At 44.8% G+C, this 17,663-nt stretch overlaps 1 protein-coding gene across 1 annotated transcript in view; it reads right to left on the bottom strand.

Moving 5' to 3' along the window:
* Positions 1-376: 376 nt before the first annotated feature.
* The window catches only part of LOC115469679 (adenylate cyclase type 10-like), a 254,501-nt gene continuing 237,214 nt past the window's right edge, over positions 377-17,663 (bottom strand). The window contains exon 24 of the mRNA XM_030202467.1: positions 377-732. Coding sequence (XP_030058327.1) covers positions 377-732 — 356 coding nt within the window. The remainder of the gene's footprint in view (positions 733-17,663) is intronic.

Below are 17,663 nucleotides of genomic sequence, written 5' to 3'. Positions count from 1 at the left end.
TTACCTGTTCAGGCCTAACTGGTCATTTTCAGTGGCACATTACGGGTTAATACTGAACTACAAACCGGCTATTTTGAGGGCGTTCTGGAAGCGGAGTCAGCATTTGGCCGGTTAAGTGCTGATATTCAGATATAAGACTGCAGAAAGCCAGTCCTATCTTTATACGGTAACCCATAGCCAGATAAGTGCTGAATATTGCACTTAACCAGTTATGCATTAGCTCGCTCCACAAAACCCAGAAATTCAATGCCAGTGCCCGGATATGGCCTAGCATCACATTTACGGGGTTTAGCGCCAGTGGTGGTCAGCAAAACGCTGATCACCACCAGCTGAACATTGGGCCCTCTTTACTTCAGCGGAACATATTTATATGGCTTCAAACAGTTTTACCTTTCTCTGCTGGCTGAATCATTTGCACTGCAGTCTCAGTGGACCACATGGACGCATTCTCACTGATGATGTCTTCTAAGTCCCATATGCTAAAATCTGACCCCGTGGGTAACATGTCCACCACTAGGTTGTGACCAAAGATGAAGTCATCTCCACCACAGCTGTTGCACTTGTGTGCATAATTCTCCAGGATGCTGGCACACTTAAGGTGCAGAGTAGCTTCCAGAGCCTTTAAGTTCTTCCCAGTCCAGAGTTCACAGGCTATCTCCTGAAGCAGTGGGTTGCAGAAATGCATCACTTTACAAGGCCATGTCTTCTCAGACTCTTCCACTGAGTCTACCTCTGAAATTAGAGAAGCCATCCATAGAAGCTAGTCAGAGAACTTGAGATAAAACTTCTCTATCTGTATGAGTTTCTTTTTCCTATTTCTTGCACTGTCCTGTTTTGCCCCTTCTCTAACTCTCTGTGATAAACCTTCTTTGTTTAGCAGTTTTCAAATGAGTTTATTTTCATGACAAAAGCTTATTTCTGAAAACAAAGTGGTAGATGTATAGTACAGAGTGTGCCTAAATGTATTATTTCAGGCATGAGGCACACAGTTTGGCCCTCTGCAGTTAATGTACCTGTTGCTGGATTCTCTCCCTGTTCAGTATTTCCTTTTCCTACTCAGAAATCATATATAAGGATCCTATTTATTAAACTGCAGTAAGATTTTGCATTTACTCCATGTCAATTGCCAAATTAATGCAATTCTATAACAGGTCACATATTCTTTAATGACAGCCAGGATCTGTTATAGAACACTAGCATAAGCCAGTATCCACGTGCCTACATGTGGCTGGAATGCACATTACTTAGGGGACCTTTTACAAAGCAGTGGTAGAGCTACCGCTGCTTTGCCATGCGTCAAATTAGGACTATCACCAGGCTATCATAGAAGCGCAGCGGTAGTTCCCCCCCCGCACCACACACCATTTCCGTCGCTACAAAAATATTTTGTATTTTTATAGTGTTGGGGCTTATCCGGTGGTAATTGGGCAGTGCCATGTGCTGCCATGGTTATCACTGGATTAGCGCAGAAGCTCTTACCGTCACCTAAATAGGTGGTGGTAAGGGCTTCCCATAGAAATGGCCATGCGCCAATCCCTGTGATTAGTGCATGGCCATTTCCTTTAAAACAAAACAGCCTTTTGCCTGATGCGGTAAAAGGGGCCTCAGCGTATGTCAAAAACACACACCAACGCTACTGCAGACCCCTTTTTACTGCAGTGAAAAAGCAGCCTGTAGAGTATTCTGTAAGTTTTGTGCAGTAACAGGGAGCCTTGCCCATGCTCCGCTCACATGTACACCCCTGTTGCAGTTACATGTTACATCACTTAGGTACGCCTTTATAGAATACTGATACATTTCTCTGTATTTACATGTATCCACAGGCACCTATAGAACTGTTTTTTAAAATGTAAAACCTCAGTGTTAACTGCTGGGGTCATCCCTATCAGTTTCCCATTCAGTTAACACAGAGGAAATGTCATCATTCACCGTGCATTTACTGCATCGCTGACAATGTGATCTATTCAGCTACACCTATTCAGGATGAATTAACTGCATTGTGTTATCTGCCCCATTAATAGTAAATGTTTGCTATCCCTACAGTTAGCTGTAACACACAATCCCTAGCCATTCCACACTTCTTCCCTACTAAGCAACAACTAATGTGTGTTAAGAGTACCCTAAGTGTCAAGTGTATGTGTGGGGCTTCCACCTCCAGTATTTGGTCTAATGCATTTTTGGTACTATGTAGGCTTTATGGGCTTGATTTTTATAACAGGACACTCATGTGAGAAATCAAAAAAGGCATCTATTTTAAACTTATATTTTATAAAAGCAACATAGGTCTTTAGAAAAGAAGCCCCAAATGCTGGAAATTTGCACATACTTTGAAGAAGGTGTAAATGCATGTGTACTCTATGGTCGTAATTTTATAAAACACTTTATGCGTGTAACTTTTTAACACATAGTAATGAGTTTTTATATAAAATTATGCAACTGCATATACATGTAAAAAGGACACACACAACATATTCTCCTACCTTCATGCAATTTATTCATGCGCTATAGAAATGATAAGTAGTAGTAGTAGTATTAGGTATTGCTAGTGGTATAATTGGGTGGAGTGGAGGTGAGATTGCCATGTATTTTATAAAATGACATAGAAAAGTAGCGGACCAGATGAGAATTGTCCATCAACAAATTTATTCATCTTGAAAACATTTCTTTTCTAATGGTGGACTTATAATTATACTAGTTGGGCATGCTTGTGTGATGTGATATTGGTGCCCCTGACATCTAATATTTAATAGGACTTTTTTTGTTGTTTATAATATAGGCTTAAAATCTGTGCCTTTTTGGACTTGCCAGATACTTGTGACCCAGATTGGTCACTGTTGGAAACAGGATGCTGAGCTAGATGGACCTATGGTCTGACCCAGTATGGAAATTCATGTGTTCTTATGGTTGAGCCCCAGAAACTGCAAGCACCTGCTACTGGTATCTGAAACAGATATGGTCTTGGTGTACTAAATGCACTTTACGAAACCACTAGGTGTTTTTCCTGAGTCATGCTACTGAAAAATCAGCCACAGGAGTGATGTAAAAAAAAATAATAATAATAAAGATGATGGCAGTTAAAAAGCTACCTTAGGAAATACTGGGAAACCAAGCACCTGCATGATAATGACAGTAATGGAAAATCTGAAAAAAAATCAGCAGAAAATTTCTGACCAATATCCAAGAAAATATCTGACAAGGAGCACTGAGTGACGCAACCAACCAGCTCCACATAAAACAAACAAAGACTGAAGTGGTCTCCCCACAACAGCAGCACATGCACGGTGAGGCTTATCAAAAACATCTGGAAGAATATGGAAAGTAGAGAAGCTTTTTCTCACGTTCGGGCTTTGTTGGTGATGTCACCCATTTGTGAGGGCTTGTTATCCTTCTTATTCTTGGAGAGGTGTATGAATTCCCAGTCTGCACAGAAATGATGCAATGATTGCCAAACATTTTATGAACATTCAAGCAGCTGATATTAGGCCAAAATGCAATACATGGTTCTGGATGTGGTTTACTCTTTAATAATTCTGAGATACTTTCTGTAACTGGAGTGCATTTGTAGGTTCATATTTGAAACTTTTGAGATACAGATATATTTTGCTTAGAAAATTAATAAAGATGCATAAGAAAACTTGAAAGATTTGCTGAGGGCACAAACAACTGGTGAGAACAGAATTTTGCACTGGGTAATTGCTGGGATTTGTCTGTACTCAAAGAGTAGTCTACGTGCTGAGAAGAAAGTGCTTAAGGTGTAACGGTAAGCTGCCTGTTACTGGGAGAGGAGTGTATAAAACGTAAAACTAAATTGCCAGGATTTTCAGTGTTTTATCTCTTTCCCAACCACCCCAACCTTATATATATACAGCCCAACCTGCGAGGGGGGAGATGGATAAATTTTGCATCATAGGAATCAAATGCTTTCTAAAAATCCAAATACACTTACCCTCGAATTCTATAAATGGTGCTCTAAATTGCGCATGCAATTTAATTGACTAATGAGACTGCACCAATAGTTGGAATTTTAACAAACAATTATCCACACATACATTTTACACATGGTGTCACGCTCCTCACCTCCGTAGCGGGTCCGACGCTTCTCTTGGTGATGCGGTGCTCGCGCGCACGCCAATATCTTTCCTCCAGCGCTCCATCTTGCAGCCTGCTCTGGGCCGTGGCCCCGCCTCCTTGCTCCACGGGGATTGGTCTCCACAGGCGGCCTCCTGCTGTCCTTTCCTTCACTACTATTGGCCAATGACAGCTGTCCTCCCCAGCTGGTTCCTGTTGACGTCAAGTGCCAGCACTATTTCTGGGAAGCTCTTCCCCTGCTTCATTGCTTCGGCTTCTACTTTGGTAAGTATTACTAACTCTGTAGTCTGCTTCTTATCTTCTGGTCCCTCGTTGCTGACTTGCCTGTACTTGGATTACTCTCTTGCCTGCCGCCTGCCTACTGACTTTCGCCTGTACCTGGATTACTCTCTTGCCTGCCGCCTGCCTACTGACTTTCGCCTGTACCTGGATTACTCTCTTGCCTGCCACCTGCCTACTGACTTGCCTGTACCTGGATTACTCCCTTGCGTGCCACCTGCCTACTAACTTTTGCCTGTGCCTGAATTACTCTCTTGCCTGCCGCCTGCCTACTGACTTTCACCTGGATCATTCTTTGCCTGCCACCTGCCTACTGATTTCCACTTGCATCTGGATTACTCTCGTGACCTGCTGCCTGCCTGGCTGATACATTCCTCACTCCGCTTCCAGCTCCGTCCCATAAGTCCTGCAGGCCGCCCGCACCTAGGGGCTCAACCTCTGGGGAACGGCGGTCAGCGCAGGTGAAACCCGGGGTTGTCCAGCAGCCAAGCAGAACCTGGTCCGAGTACCGGGCTCAGCAGTGCTCTACTTGGTACAAGAACTCACAAGTCTGACAGTAAGCCGAAGATATGAGTTCGCCGTACAAACCCGACCTGTCTGAGTTGGCCCAGGTTCTTCACCAGCAACAGGTCCGGCTAAACCGTCTGTCCAGAGTTCTACAGGATGTGTGTTCCCAGATGTCAACCCTCCAATCCCAACGACAGCCTCCTGCTGCGTCGTCTGGATCCAAGTTACCGACTCCAGGGTTGCGGCTTCCTGAGCCTCCCCGGTTCAACGGCACCCCTTCTGCTTGCTGAGGGTTCCTCAACCAATGTCTTATGCTGTTTGAAATGCAACCGGCAGCCTTTTCTACAGATAGACTCAAGGTAACCTATATCATCTCTCTACTTTCTGGATCCGCCTTGGCTCGGGCCTCTCCTCTCTGGGAGCAACGGGACCCTTTACTCACTGACCTTGGTGAATTTCTTCGCCGCTTCCAGTTAGTTTTCGATGTGCCGGGACGGCCCTCCTCTGCTGCCACAGAACTTCTACAAATTCAACAAGGCAATGGTTCTGTTGGTGCCTATGCTGCTCGCTTTCGAACCCTAGCTTCAGAGGTAAGATGGAACCAAGAGGCCCTTACGGCCATTTTCTGGCAAGGACTCAATGACCGGATCAAAGATGAACTGGCCGGCTGGGAACTTCCGAATGCTTTGGATGCTCTGATCACCCTCTGCGTCCGTATCAACGTACGATTTCAAGAAAGGTCACTGGAACGCTCTACTCAGCACCGCTCTCAGATACCACCTCATCGAACGCTGCGTCCTTCCTCTCCCAAAAGTGCGGCACACTCTACTTCTGGAGTCCCTGAAGGGCCAATGGTTATCGGATGGCATTGTCTCTCTCAGAAGGAGAGGGCTCACCGTCAGGACAACCAACTTTGCCTTTACTGTGGGCAGGCTGGCCACTTCCTAAGACATTGTCCAAAATAAACTGGGAAATGCCTGGTCCCAGGGTCACTGAAAGGGGTGGCTCTGGGTTGTTTTTCACCCTTTCCAGATAACCTTGTCTCTGTTCCAATCACCTTGCATTGGAAAGAATTTTGTGTTAGCACAAAGGCTTTGATTGATTCAGGAGCAGGAGGAAATTTTATTGACGCCGGTCTCCTGAACCAACTAGGAGCTCCTTCAATTCTTTGCAAACCTAGGCTACAAGTGACCTCCATTCAAGGTTTAACTCTTCCCTATCCATCACTCATGTTGCCCAGCCCTTGCAGATGCAAGTTGGAATTTTGCATAAGGAGGAGATTCAATTTCTGGTGCTTCCCCGGGCCATTCATCCCATTAATTTGGGCCTACCCTGGTTATGACTACATGCACCACGTATCAACTGGACTACTGGTGATATCGGCAGTTGGGGTTCTCAATGTTTCGCCACATGTTTCACATCGGTGGTGCCATTCCCAAGGACTATTGCGGCCTCCCCGGGGGTCTTGTGCCCGTGTGATGCTTCTCTCCCCAAGGAATACCGTGATTTCCAAGACGTCTTTAATGCGCAGAAGGCGGACTCTCTTCCTCCTCATCGCCCTTTTGACTGCCCCATTGAGCTACTCCCAGGCAAGATGCCCCCTTGGGACCAGCTCTACACTCTTTCTCGGGGGGAATCTAATACCATGTGGGAACATACTCAAGAAAACCTCCATAAGGGCTTCATCAGACCCTCTTCATCCCCGGTGGGGGCAGGGTTCTTTTTTGTTTCCAAGAAAGATGGTTTGTTGTGACCCTGCATTGACTACCAAGGTCTGAATGAAATAACTATCAAGAATCGGTATCCGCTTCCCCTCATTCCAAAACTTTTTGACCGTCTGCAAGGGGCATCTATCTTCACCAAGTTAGATCTCCGAGGGGCATACAATCTAGTCTGAATTCGCCATGGGGACGAATGGAAGACCACTTTTAATACCCATGAGGGACATTTTGAGTATTTAGTTATGCCGTTTGGCCTTTGCAACGTGCCTGCGGTGTTTCAGGAATTCATCAATTTTATTTTTCAAGATCTTCTGTACTCCTCGGTCATAGTTTACTTTGATGACATCCTGGTTTTCTCTACTTCTGTTAAGGACCATGGCCATCATGTGCATATGGTCCTTCAGCGACTCCGGAGCCACCGCTTATTCACCAAGCTGGAGAAGTGCTCGTTTCATCAACGGTCTATCCCATTCTTGGGATATATCATCTCCTCGAATGGCCTCCAAATGGACCCCACTAAACTCTGAGCCATCCGAGATTGGCCCATGCCTCAGGGTCTCCAGGCCTTGCAACGATTTTTGGGCTTTGCTAACTACTACCGGCAGTTCATCCATCGATATTCCACCATCACTGCCCCTCTCACTGCGTTGACCAGGAAGGGGGCAGATGTGAGAACTGGACACCGGAAGCCCTAGACGCCTTCACCACCCTTAAACGAGTGTTTCTGTCCGCCCCAGTACTCCAAAGTCCTGATATTAAAAGACCGTTCATTATGGAGGTTGATGCCTCTTCCCTGGGGGCAGGGGCTCTTCTTTCGCAAGCCTCAGAGTCTGGCAAACGTCACCTCTCTTTTTTCTTTTCTAAAAAACTTTCTCCGGCCGAACAAAATTATACCGTTGGAGACCGGGAACTGTTGGCCCTTAAATTGGCTTTTCAAGAATGGTGCTACCTGCTGGAAGGGGCTTTGCATCCCATCACGGTAATCACAGATCACAAGAATCTCCTATACCTTCAGGAAGCCAAAAGGTTGAACCCATGGCAGGCACGCTGGTCATTATTCTTTGCCCATTTTAACTTCCGCCTGGTGTTCCAACCGGCCGAGAAAAATACGCAAGCTGATGTCCTATCCAGGGCCTTCAACCCTTCTGAAGAACTCGAACAGTGTTACCCCATGCTCAATCCTGCCTGCATTGCCTCCACAACCTTGGTCTCGCCCAAATGTACGAGAACTTCTGTGCCACCTCAATCCAGGAAGAAGGTCCTCAAATAGGGACACTCCTCCACCTTTGCTGGTCACCCTGGTTTCCGTAAGACTTTTCATTTAATATCTCAGTATTATTGGTGGCCTCGCATGGCTCAGGATATCTTACAATTTGTTTCTACTTTGTCCCACTTGTGCCCGGAACAAGTTCCCTCCTGGCAAGCCGTGGGTACTCCTGCAGCCTTTACCAGTTCTGTAACTCCCATAGCAGGAAATATCAATGGATTTTGTTACTGAATTCCCTGAATCCCAAGGGCACACAGTCATTTGGGTAGTGGTGGACCGATTTTCCCGGATGGCTCATTTTATCCCCATGAAGGCCCTTCCTTCTGCTGCCATCCTTGCCACGCCCTTTATCCAGCACATTTTCTGCTTACATGGTCTCCCTCTGTGGATCATTAGTAATCGGGGCTCTCAATTCACTTCAAGGTTCTGGAGAGCACTGTGCTCTACCTTCAAGATTACCACTCACTTCTTGTCTGCCTACCACCCACAGACCAATGGCCTCGTGGAACGGGTCAATCAAACTCTCAAGACCTTCCTATGGATGTACACTAACAGTCGATAGGATGACTGGTCCACATTGCTCCCCTGGGCAGAATTTGCCTATAACAACAGTTTTCATACTGCCTCTCATACCTCACCATTTTTTACAGTGTATGGATGCCATCCTCATCTGCCGCTTCCAATCCCTCACACACAAGCCTCGCCTCTGCTCCACCCCACCGGATTCTCACTGATATTCAGGATATGTGGGCCAAGGTCCAGTAACATCTTCACGAGCCTCGGCTAAGTATAAGCTCTTTGCAGATCGGAAAAGACGAACTGCGCCAGTTTTCCAACCTGGACAGAAGGTCTGGCTCAGCACCAAATACTTGAGGCTTCGCATACCCTCCTTCAAGTTTGCTCCCCGATTTATAGGACCAAGACTATTTGCTGCTAGTAAAACACATCTATCAATACTATAAACCCACGTTGAGTTTTCTGTAGGCTTTAACCCAAGTCCCTGATGAAAGATTTCTTGAAACCCGCGGTGTCGGGCGTCTCCAGGGGAAGCTGGCCAATCGGTCTCATTTATGGTTAAATGAGTGTGAAGTCAGTCATCAATGATGTTTTTCAGATAAATTTTGCGTTTTTGATTTTAGTCAATTGCGTAGCAGCACTAAGCACTAAGTACAGTAATTATAGCACTTTTGAAAAAATATGAGAGTAGCCCGATGAGAGAGGTGCTTTGCCACATGGCAATAAAACAGTATCGCCTAAAAAATAGTGGTTATTGCTGAGGGTACTCTCAAAAAATTAAAAATTAAAAAACACAAATAAAAAATTCTAAAAAAGTACAAAAGTAAAAAAACCCTTGAGAAAACATTTTGAAAACAGAGACACAATTTTCAGCTCATTGTTTGGGTTTATAGTATTGATAGATGTGTTTTACTAGCAGCAAATAGTCTTGTTTCTATTTTGTTGTACTATTACTATATACCATAGACTGTGGGGTTGATTTGCAATTTCCCCCATTTATAGGGCCATTTTCAATACAATCTCGGGTGGGGGCGGTCACTTACAGTCTCCAGTTACCAGCTAACCTCAAGGTTCACAACGCCTTCCATGTAGCCCTGCTTAAACCAAGATGGCATGCAGAACCCAAGAAGATCATCGTTCCTGATTCCGAGCCGGATCCTGAATTTGAGGTAGAGGAGATTCTAGACTCAAAGCATCAGAGAGTACGCTATTTTATTTGCTATTCTGGAAGCACTTTGGTCCTGAGGATAATTCCTGGGAGCCCTCTGCCAATGTCCATGCGCCTGAATTGATCCGAGAATTCCATATGCGCTACCCATCCAAACCTGGACCGGGATGGAGAGGGGGGTCTTCTGGGGAGGGTACTGTCATGCTCCTCACTTCCTTAGCGGGTACGACGCTTCTCTTGGTGGCGTGGTGCTCGCGCGCATGCCAACATCTTTTCTCCGGCGCTCCATCTTGCAGGCTGCTCTGGGCCATGGCTCTGCTTCCTTGCTCCGCGGGGATTGGCCTCTGCAGGTGGCCTCCTGCTCTCCTTTCCCTCACTACCATTGGCCGATGGCAGCTGTCCTCCCCAGCTGGTTCCTGCTAACGTCAGACGCCAGCACTATTTTTGGGAAGCTCTTCCCCTGTTTCATTGCTTTGGCTTCTACTTTGGTAAGTGTTACTAACTCTGTAGTCTGCTTCTTATCTTCTGGTCCCTCGTTGCTGACTTGCCTGTACCTGGATTACTCTCTTGCCTGCCGCCTGCCTACTGACTTTCGCCTGTACCTGGATTACTCTCTTGCCTGCCGGCTGCCTACTGACTTTCGCCTGTACATGGATCACTCTTTGCCTGCCGCCTGCCTACTGACTTTCGCCTGTACCTGGATTACTCTCTTGCCTGCCGCCTGCCTACTGACTTTTGCCTGTACATGGATCACTCTTCGCCTGCTGCCTGCCTACTGATTTCCGTTTGCACCTGGATTACTCTCTTGACCTGCTGCCTTCCTGGCCAATACATTCCTCACCCCACTTCCAGCTCCATCCCGTAAGTCTTGCAGGCTACCCACACCGAGGGGCTCAACCTCTGGGGAATGGCGGTTAGCACAGGTGAAACCCTGGGTTGTCCAGCAGCCAAGCAGAACCTGGTCCGAGCCCCAGGCTCAGCAGCACTCTACTTGGTACAAGAACTCACAAGTCTGACACATGGGTCCAAAAAGGGGATGTGGCTATGGGAGGATCATGGGTGGATCAGGGGCATACCTTTAAATTTTGCGTGTTGCTATAGAATTTAGGGGATCAATGCCTAATTTAGGAGTGGGGGTTTACACTACACCATGGCCACACCTCCTTTGGAATTGTGTGCTATAAAATTTAGGCTCGCATGTTATAGAATAGGGCATAGGGTAACATAGTATAGATCTGCATGGATCTCCTAATTATAATACAGACAAATGCAAAGTGAGGCACATGAGGCAAAAATTCTAACACAATAGGTATTTAATACTGCCTCATCACCCACCTAGGCAAAGGATCTTTGAATTCTTGTGGAATAAGTTATTTTATAAAGGATTTATTTTCACACATAACAGTTTATAATTTAGTTTATAGTTTATTCTAAAAAAATTTTAAATGCAAATTGGAAATTCTGTTAAAATGGTTTACAACAATCATAAGTACTTAAGTATATAAGCATTGCCATGCTGGGCCAGACCAAATGTCCTCAGGTATTTTCATAGAGCTGGTATGATTGAATGCAGGAGATGAGCATTGAGGCCTGATACGTCTTCGGCCCAAAAGAGTCCAGTGTTCGAGCTTCCTTGCTTGGGGGCGCAGAGCAAAGTCTCTGGAACTTCTGGCTCTTTTGGCCTATCAAAACTCTGAATTCGATACATGCAAGATCTTGTGAAGAGGGAGAGTCACAGCCTCTCTAGGAGGAGAGTCGTAATCCAGAACCTTGAACATCTGAGCTCTAGGTTCATCCTCCATCTCCAACTTAATGGGGAGGGCAGCTGCCATCTCTACAAAAGCTGGGAAGGAGAGACTCAGGTGGAGATTTACATCTCTACTTGGGTGGAGAGGAGCCTAATGGTATTCCACATGACTCCTCCTCCTCCGAGAAGTACTGTGGATCCTCATCAGACACCCATGAACGGTCCAAATCAGAATCAGCAAAGAACTTTGCATGCCTGCCTTGGATGAGAGGAACCATGTCCATGCCTGGAATGGTACTGAAATGCAGGCTGTCCTCTAGACTCCAGTGAAGCTTCCTCCACCGATGTCAAGAGAATACCTACATGGGCTGATGTTGACGCCGATATCCCATGTGGCACAGGCATCGGTGACTGAACCATAGGCTAAGGGCCTTGCAGGGAAGACTGTGCTAGAGTCATGGCTGGTGCAAGTACCCCCCTGTGCTGATGAACACTGCACTTGCAAAAGCCCTGCCAAGTGCTCTTGGAGCATGGCCCAGATCTGTTCATCGAGGGCTGACATTAGCAAAGGCTGGGGCGTCAGTTCAGAGACAGCCTGCAGAACTGTTGGTGTCATCTCAATTACCAGGTTGCAGCTACCTGGAGACCTATGCGAAGGCACCTCCACAATAGAGGGGGAGCGCTCCTCCCAGTGCTGACACTTCTCAAGTACCAACTATATCGACGCCCAGGAACTCCCGGCACCATTCATTGAGAAAGACCTATTCTTGTACTTCTTGGTCTTCAACCAATGTCGAGCATTGAGACCCCTCAGTGCCAATGAGGATGACATTGAATCCATATGTCTCCTTGGTGTTAAGTCCAATGCTGACCAGTCCCAGGGGCGCTGCTCAGCAGCCAGTGTTGAGGCAGGTGGAGATCCACTCAATGCTCGACCACTCCCAGTGACGGATATGGGTCTGGTAGCCATAGGCACCAGTGTTCCCAATGCCGGTGCAGATGCTGAGGTTGATACCAATGCAGAAGTCAACGATTCGGACCTGGCTCCACAAATATTCTCTTTGAGCCTCTCTGGATTTCTGTGTTCTTTTCTGCATATACAAATAAAGAATACAGCTTAGATGGTTTTGTTCTGGCCCCACACACTATATACACCAGGAATGGGTGTCATCCCTAGAGATGGTCCGATTGCACAGAGCACAGTGCTTAAAGCCACTGGGAACCTTTGATGACATGGAAGGAAAAGCAGCCGTGGCTAAATCAAATGACTGAAAGATGATTGATAAAAGGGGAAACTATCACCTCAAAAACAGGAAGTACCCAGCCGATGCTCAGGTCTAAGAAGGCCCAATGTGCCGAAAATAAAAGAAGAAAACTTAAAACCAGGGTAAAAGTAACTAAGACAATAAGGGGTTACAAAATATAATAAAGGATGAGATCCTAAATGAAAAATATTAAATTACCTCGTGAGGGAAGGCACGAGAAAAAGCAGTAAAATATACACCTATGAGTGTATGTCAACCAAGGAGGTATAAAAATATGTGGTTCATTTTAACCTTGATTCTGACAGGTTTCGTAAATGACATATGTGCCCATTTGTCTTATTTGGAAAATAATTTCAAAATAACCACTATATGGACTCTTAACCTGCTATAATGTTACCCTCCACAAAGTCAAAATTGAAAGAGTTTCTCTAGCTAAGTTTTAATGTTTAAAAATTTGCCCCTGCTTCATGTCTAAATTTTGTGTGGGAAAATTGTTGCCTGCCAAAATTTATGTGGGTAAAAAGAGGTGCACCGGGGGCATTCCTGGAGCACAATTTCACTTTGTCCTGGTAGCCCTGATACCAGGTAATCCTGATCAGCCAAACTGCAAACTTAAAGTTACAGCTCTTTCTCCCCCTTAACTTATATTTAATAAACATACAGATTGCTAGTGGTGGTCAGCACCAGATTTAAATATCTGGGTATGTGATATATGGTTCATCAAGTACCTCACCAAACACATCACATACATGTTTGAAAGAGGTCAATTTCCAACAGAAAAAAGGTGACATAGTACTCACACCTATTACCAAAAATACGGCCAGCAATATCAGCGACATCACAAATTACAGACCAGTAGACTCAATACCACTACTGACCAACAGGAGCGTAGCCAGACCTGTTATATTGGGTGAGCCCAAAGTTAACCCAGGTGGGCCCTTGTTAAACTTTCCCTCTGCCCTTGCCATTGTCATGCTTCTCCTCTCCTCTCCCCTCCCCCCCCCCCCCCCCCCACTCAGCATCAGCTTCTCTTCCCCCCGCCTGGCATCCATTCCTATCTCCCCTCCCCGGCTGACATCTGTTCTTCTCTTTCCCCACCCTGGCGTCCATTCCTCTTTTCCCTTCCCCCCTCCCCCTGCCAGCATCCGCTCCTCTCTCTCTCTCTCCCCGGTCTACCACCAAGCTGTCACTGGCAGCGATTCCAGTAAGCAGCCTGCGCCAGATCTGCAGGCTTCCCTCTACCATGTCCCTGCTAGTGAAGAAACAGGAAATTATGTCATCGAGGGCAGGACGTGGTAGAAGGAAGCCTGCAAGGCTGGCACAGGTTGATTACAGGAATTGCTGCTGGCGATATCTCAAAGGTAGATGGGGTGGGGAATTTAGAGAGAGATGGGCAGCTGCCATGAAGGCGAGAGAGACAGCTGTGAGGCACCACCAATGAGGTGCTTTGGGGGCCACTAGACTGGGTGGACTTGAGGCAAGAATGGGTGGGCCTATGCCTACCCAGGCCCACCCGTAGTTATGCCACTTCTGACCAAAATGATGGAAGGTCTAGTAACACAGCAACTAGCGGAATACTTGACAAAATTCTCAATACGTCATAAATCTCAATCAGGTTTCAGACCACAACACAGCACTGGAATGGTCATAACCACCCTGATAACAAAATTCAGAAGCGTAATATGCCAAGAACAAAACCTATTACTACTACAATTAGACATGTCAAGTGCATTCGACCTAGTAGACCACACCACATTAATGACACTGCTCGACAATATAGGAATCAACAGTGCAGTGGCAACATGGTTCAATGGCTTCCTAAAGACCAGATCCTACATTGTAAAGATGTCCAACCAAACATCAGCCTCTGTGTGCGGGGTACCACAGGGATCACCAGTATTACCAATACTGTTCAATGTAATGATGGCACCACTCAGAAAAAAACTGGAATTAATGGGTTTCAACCCATTTATATATGCAGATACTATTTAACATTTACTACTATTTAACATTTCTAGAGCGCTACAAAGTGTACGCAGCGCTGTACAAACACAGAAGAAAGACAGTCCCTGCTCAAAGAGCTTACAATCTAATAGACAAAAAGTAAAGCATTTAAATTTAAAATATTTAAGCAGTCAAGCACAAGAGAACAGTCACAGAAGGACTGAAGATGTTGAAGGGTGGTCAGTGTGATTAGGTGTAACTCTGGTTGGAGTAGTGGGAGAAGGTGATAGAAGAATAGAAATGGGTGAGGTAAAGTAATGAGTGGGTTGATAGGGAGGTTATATAAGACATGTCACTCTAGGGGTGGGTGGGTAGAGGGGTAGGGTCACCATCTTCATACCTTTCCAAAACAATATTACAAACATACAGGACAAAATAAAAAAAAAGATTGGACCTCATGGAAGAATGGACAACAACTTTCAAATTCAAACTGAACAGAGACAAAACCAAATACCTAGTACTATCCAGCCCACACAACCCTACATCCTACCAAAAATTCACAATCAACCAACAAATATACCACATCAAAACAGAACTTAAAATACTAAGAATCATTTTCGACAAACACCTAACACTGGATAATCAAATATCAGCAGTAATATCAAAATGCTTCAGAACACTATGGAAACTGAGAAGAATAATAGACTATTTCGCTAGACAATCTTTCCAGATACTGGTCTAATCAGATACTATCGCAACTAGACTACTACAATGCAGCATATGTAGGGTGCAAGGAAAACATACTAAAATCTCTGCAAACTGTCAAAAGCACGGCAGCAAGACTGATCTTCAAGAAATCAAAATATGAAAGAGCAACCCCACTGCTTGAAACACTACATTGGCTACTAGTCACGGCAAGAATATTTTTCAAAGTGAGCACCCTAATCTTCAAGATACTATTCGGAATGGCACCCGAATATATGCTTAACATGATTGAATTATCCTCAAGAAATGCCAGCCCAGAAAACAGAAACTACCTACTCCTACATCTACCCAACTGCAAAAACACTATCTACAAAACTATCTACACAGTAGGATTTAGCTACCTGGGTTCCAAATGGTAGAGCACGATACCAAGAATCATAAGAAGCATCACAAAGTACTCCAATTGAGAAAAGAAATGAAAACCTACCTCTTTAAAACATTCTACACAAAGATATTGTTGCCTTCCTTTCAAATCTACCTTTTCAAAAACTACATGAATAAATATCATCAAAACTCTACAATTGAAGACAAAAGCTACCACTACCTTTTCCACTTCAAATCTATCTCTTCAAAAATTCTATGAATAACCATATGAACTATAGATGCCCTCTCCACATTACATAACACTATTGTAAGTAACTCCACTAAAATATAAATTGTAAGCCACTTTAAACCAAAACTTGTTTTTGGGTAATAGTGAGATACAAGAATGCATAAATAAATAATGGAATGTTATGCAGATATGGCTGATATTCAGTATCATATCTGCATACATAACAGGATAAAGTTAGGACTGCCTTTTCTGAAGTGCAGCTTGCCCTGATAAGTATGCAGGCACTGATATTAAATAACACCGGTGCCCACATAACTTCTAGAACTGCCCTGACACTGCCCCAGTAGTGCCCAAACAGTGCCACTCTGGTCAAAGTCAATATTTAGTGCACTGCCCACTGCTGAATATTGGCAGCCAGCCAACTGGGTTAAGAGGGCAGGAGGAGACTCTCCTGCCTGCTTAAACCACATTGAATATCTACTCGACAGTGCCAAATATCCCTTCTCTTTATTCTTTCCAATCCAACAGAAGTAAGAAAGAATTATACAAAAGAGGTTGAAAATGTTGGTCCATCCATGTCTGTCTATCCATCTGTCTGTCCAGGGGCAAAATAACATTCCAAAAATTGGGATGAATCTAGGCATATTGGAAAAACCATTAAAAAGACACATCAGATTCAAAAATGGGCACAATTGAGCCAGGGGTTCTAGAAAAATAAGACCTCTCAAAAATGGTCCAATGTATTTCTATGGGAGCAGATCTGGGGCAAAATAATTCTCCAAAAATTTAATGGAATGGGATTAAACTTGGTATGTGGGGAAAACTGATAAAAGGGCACATCACGTTCAAAAATGGACCAAGATAGACTAAGGGTTTCAGAGAAATAAGCTCCCCTCAAAAAAAAAAAAAAACAGAAAGAAATTGCCCACTGCATTTCTATGGGAGAAGGAGTACTACCTTTGGTAGCATAGAAACTTACATACAGTGAAATATAGCAGTTAGAGAATTCCTCCTTTCAAATTGTCTCTCCCCATTCTATACTCTCCCAACCCCTCAAAATACTCACACCCCAACAAATATTCCTCTGCACAAATTGTCCCCCTAAAACTATGTGCTGCAACCTCCCCAGCCCCCCCCCCAAAACTTATCACCCTGCAAACTGCCTCACCTCCTAAAACTATCCCTTAACTGCCATACCACCCATTAAAATGTCTCCACCGTCATAAAACTACTCCCTGCAACTTCCATACCACTCCATAACCTGCTCCTTCCCCCCAAAAGAACCCCTTGTAATTGCCCCACCACCCCACCATTTAATCTACCCACAAAAATTACCCTCTCTCAAATGCACTACTACCATCCCACAAACTGCCCCAATACCCTGAAAACTGTCTAACCTCCAAAAGCTACTCCTCTAAACTGCTCCGTCAACCCACAAAATGCCTTACTTCCAAAAATTACCACTTTGCAACTGACTCACCCCTGACAACTACCTCCACAACTGTCCCAATACCCTCCAAATTGACCTATATTAAAAAAATACTCATAAGAACATAAGCGTTGCCATACTGGGATAGATCAAAGGTCCATCGAACCCAGTGTCCTGTTTCCAACAGTGGCCAATCCAGGCCACAAGTACCTGGCAAGATCCCAAAAAAGTAAAACAAATTTTATGCTGTTTATCCTAGAAATAAGCAGTTGATTTTCCCAACTCTATCTTAATAATGGTTTATGGACTTTTCTTTTAGGAAATTATCCAAACCTTTTTTAAAAGCACTGTACACTTGAGAATCTGGATATCGTCTGTATAACAGAATGGTGTACACTCATGATTTTGTATGA

The sequence above is a fragment of the Microcaecilia unicolor genome, chromosome 4 (genome assembly GCF_901765095.1).
Source record: "Microcaecilia unicolor chromosome 4, aMicUni1.1, whole genome shotgun sequence".
In the NCBI taxonomy this organism is placed as follows: domain Eukaryota; kingdom Metazoa; phylum Chordata; class Amphibia; order Gymnophiona; family Siphonopidae; genus Microcaecilia; species Microcaecilia unicolor.
This window is presented reverse-complemented; position numbering and strand designations above follow the sequence as displayed.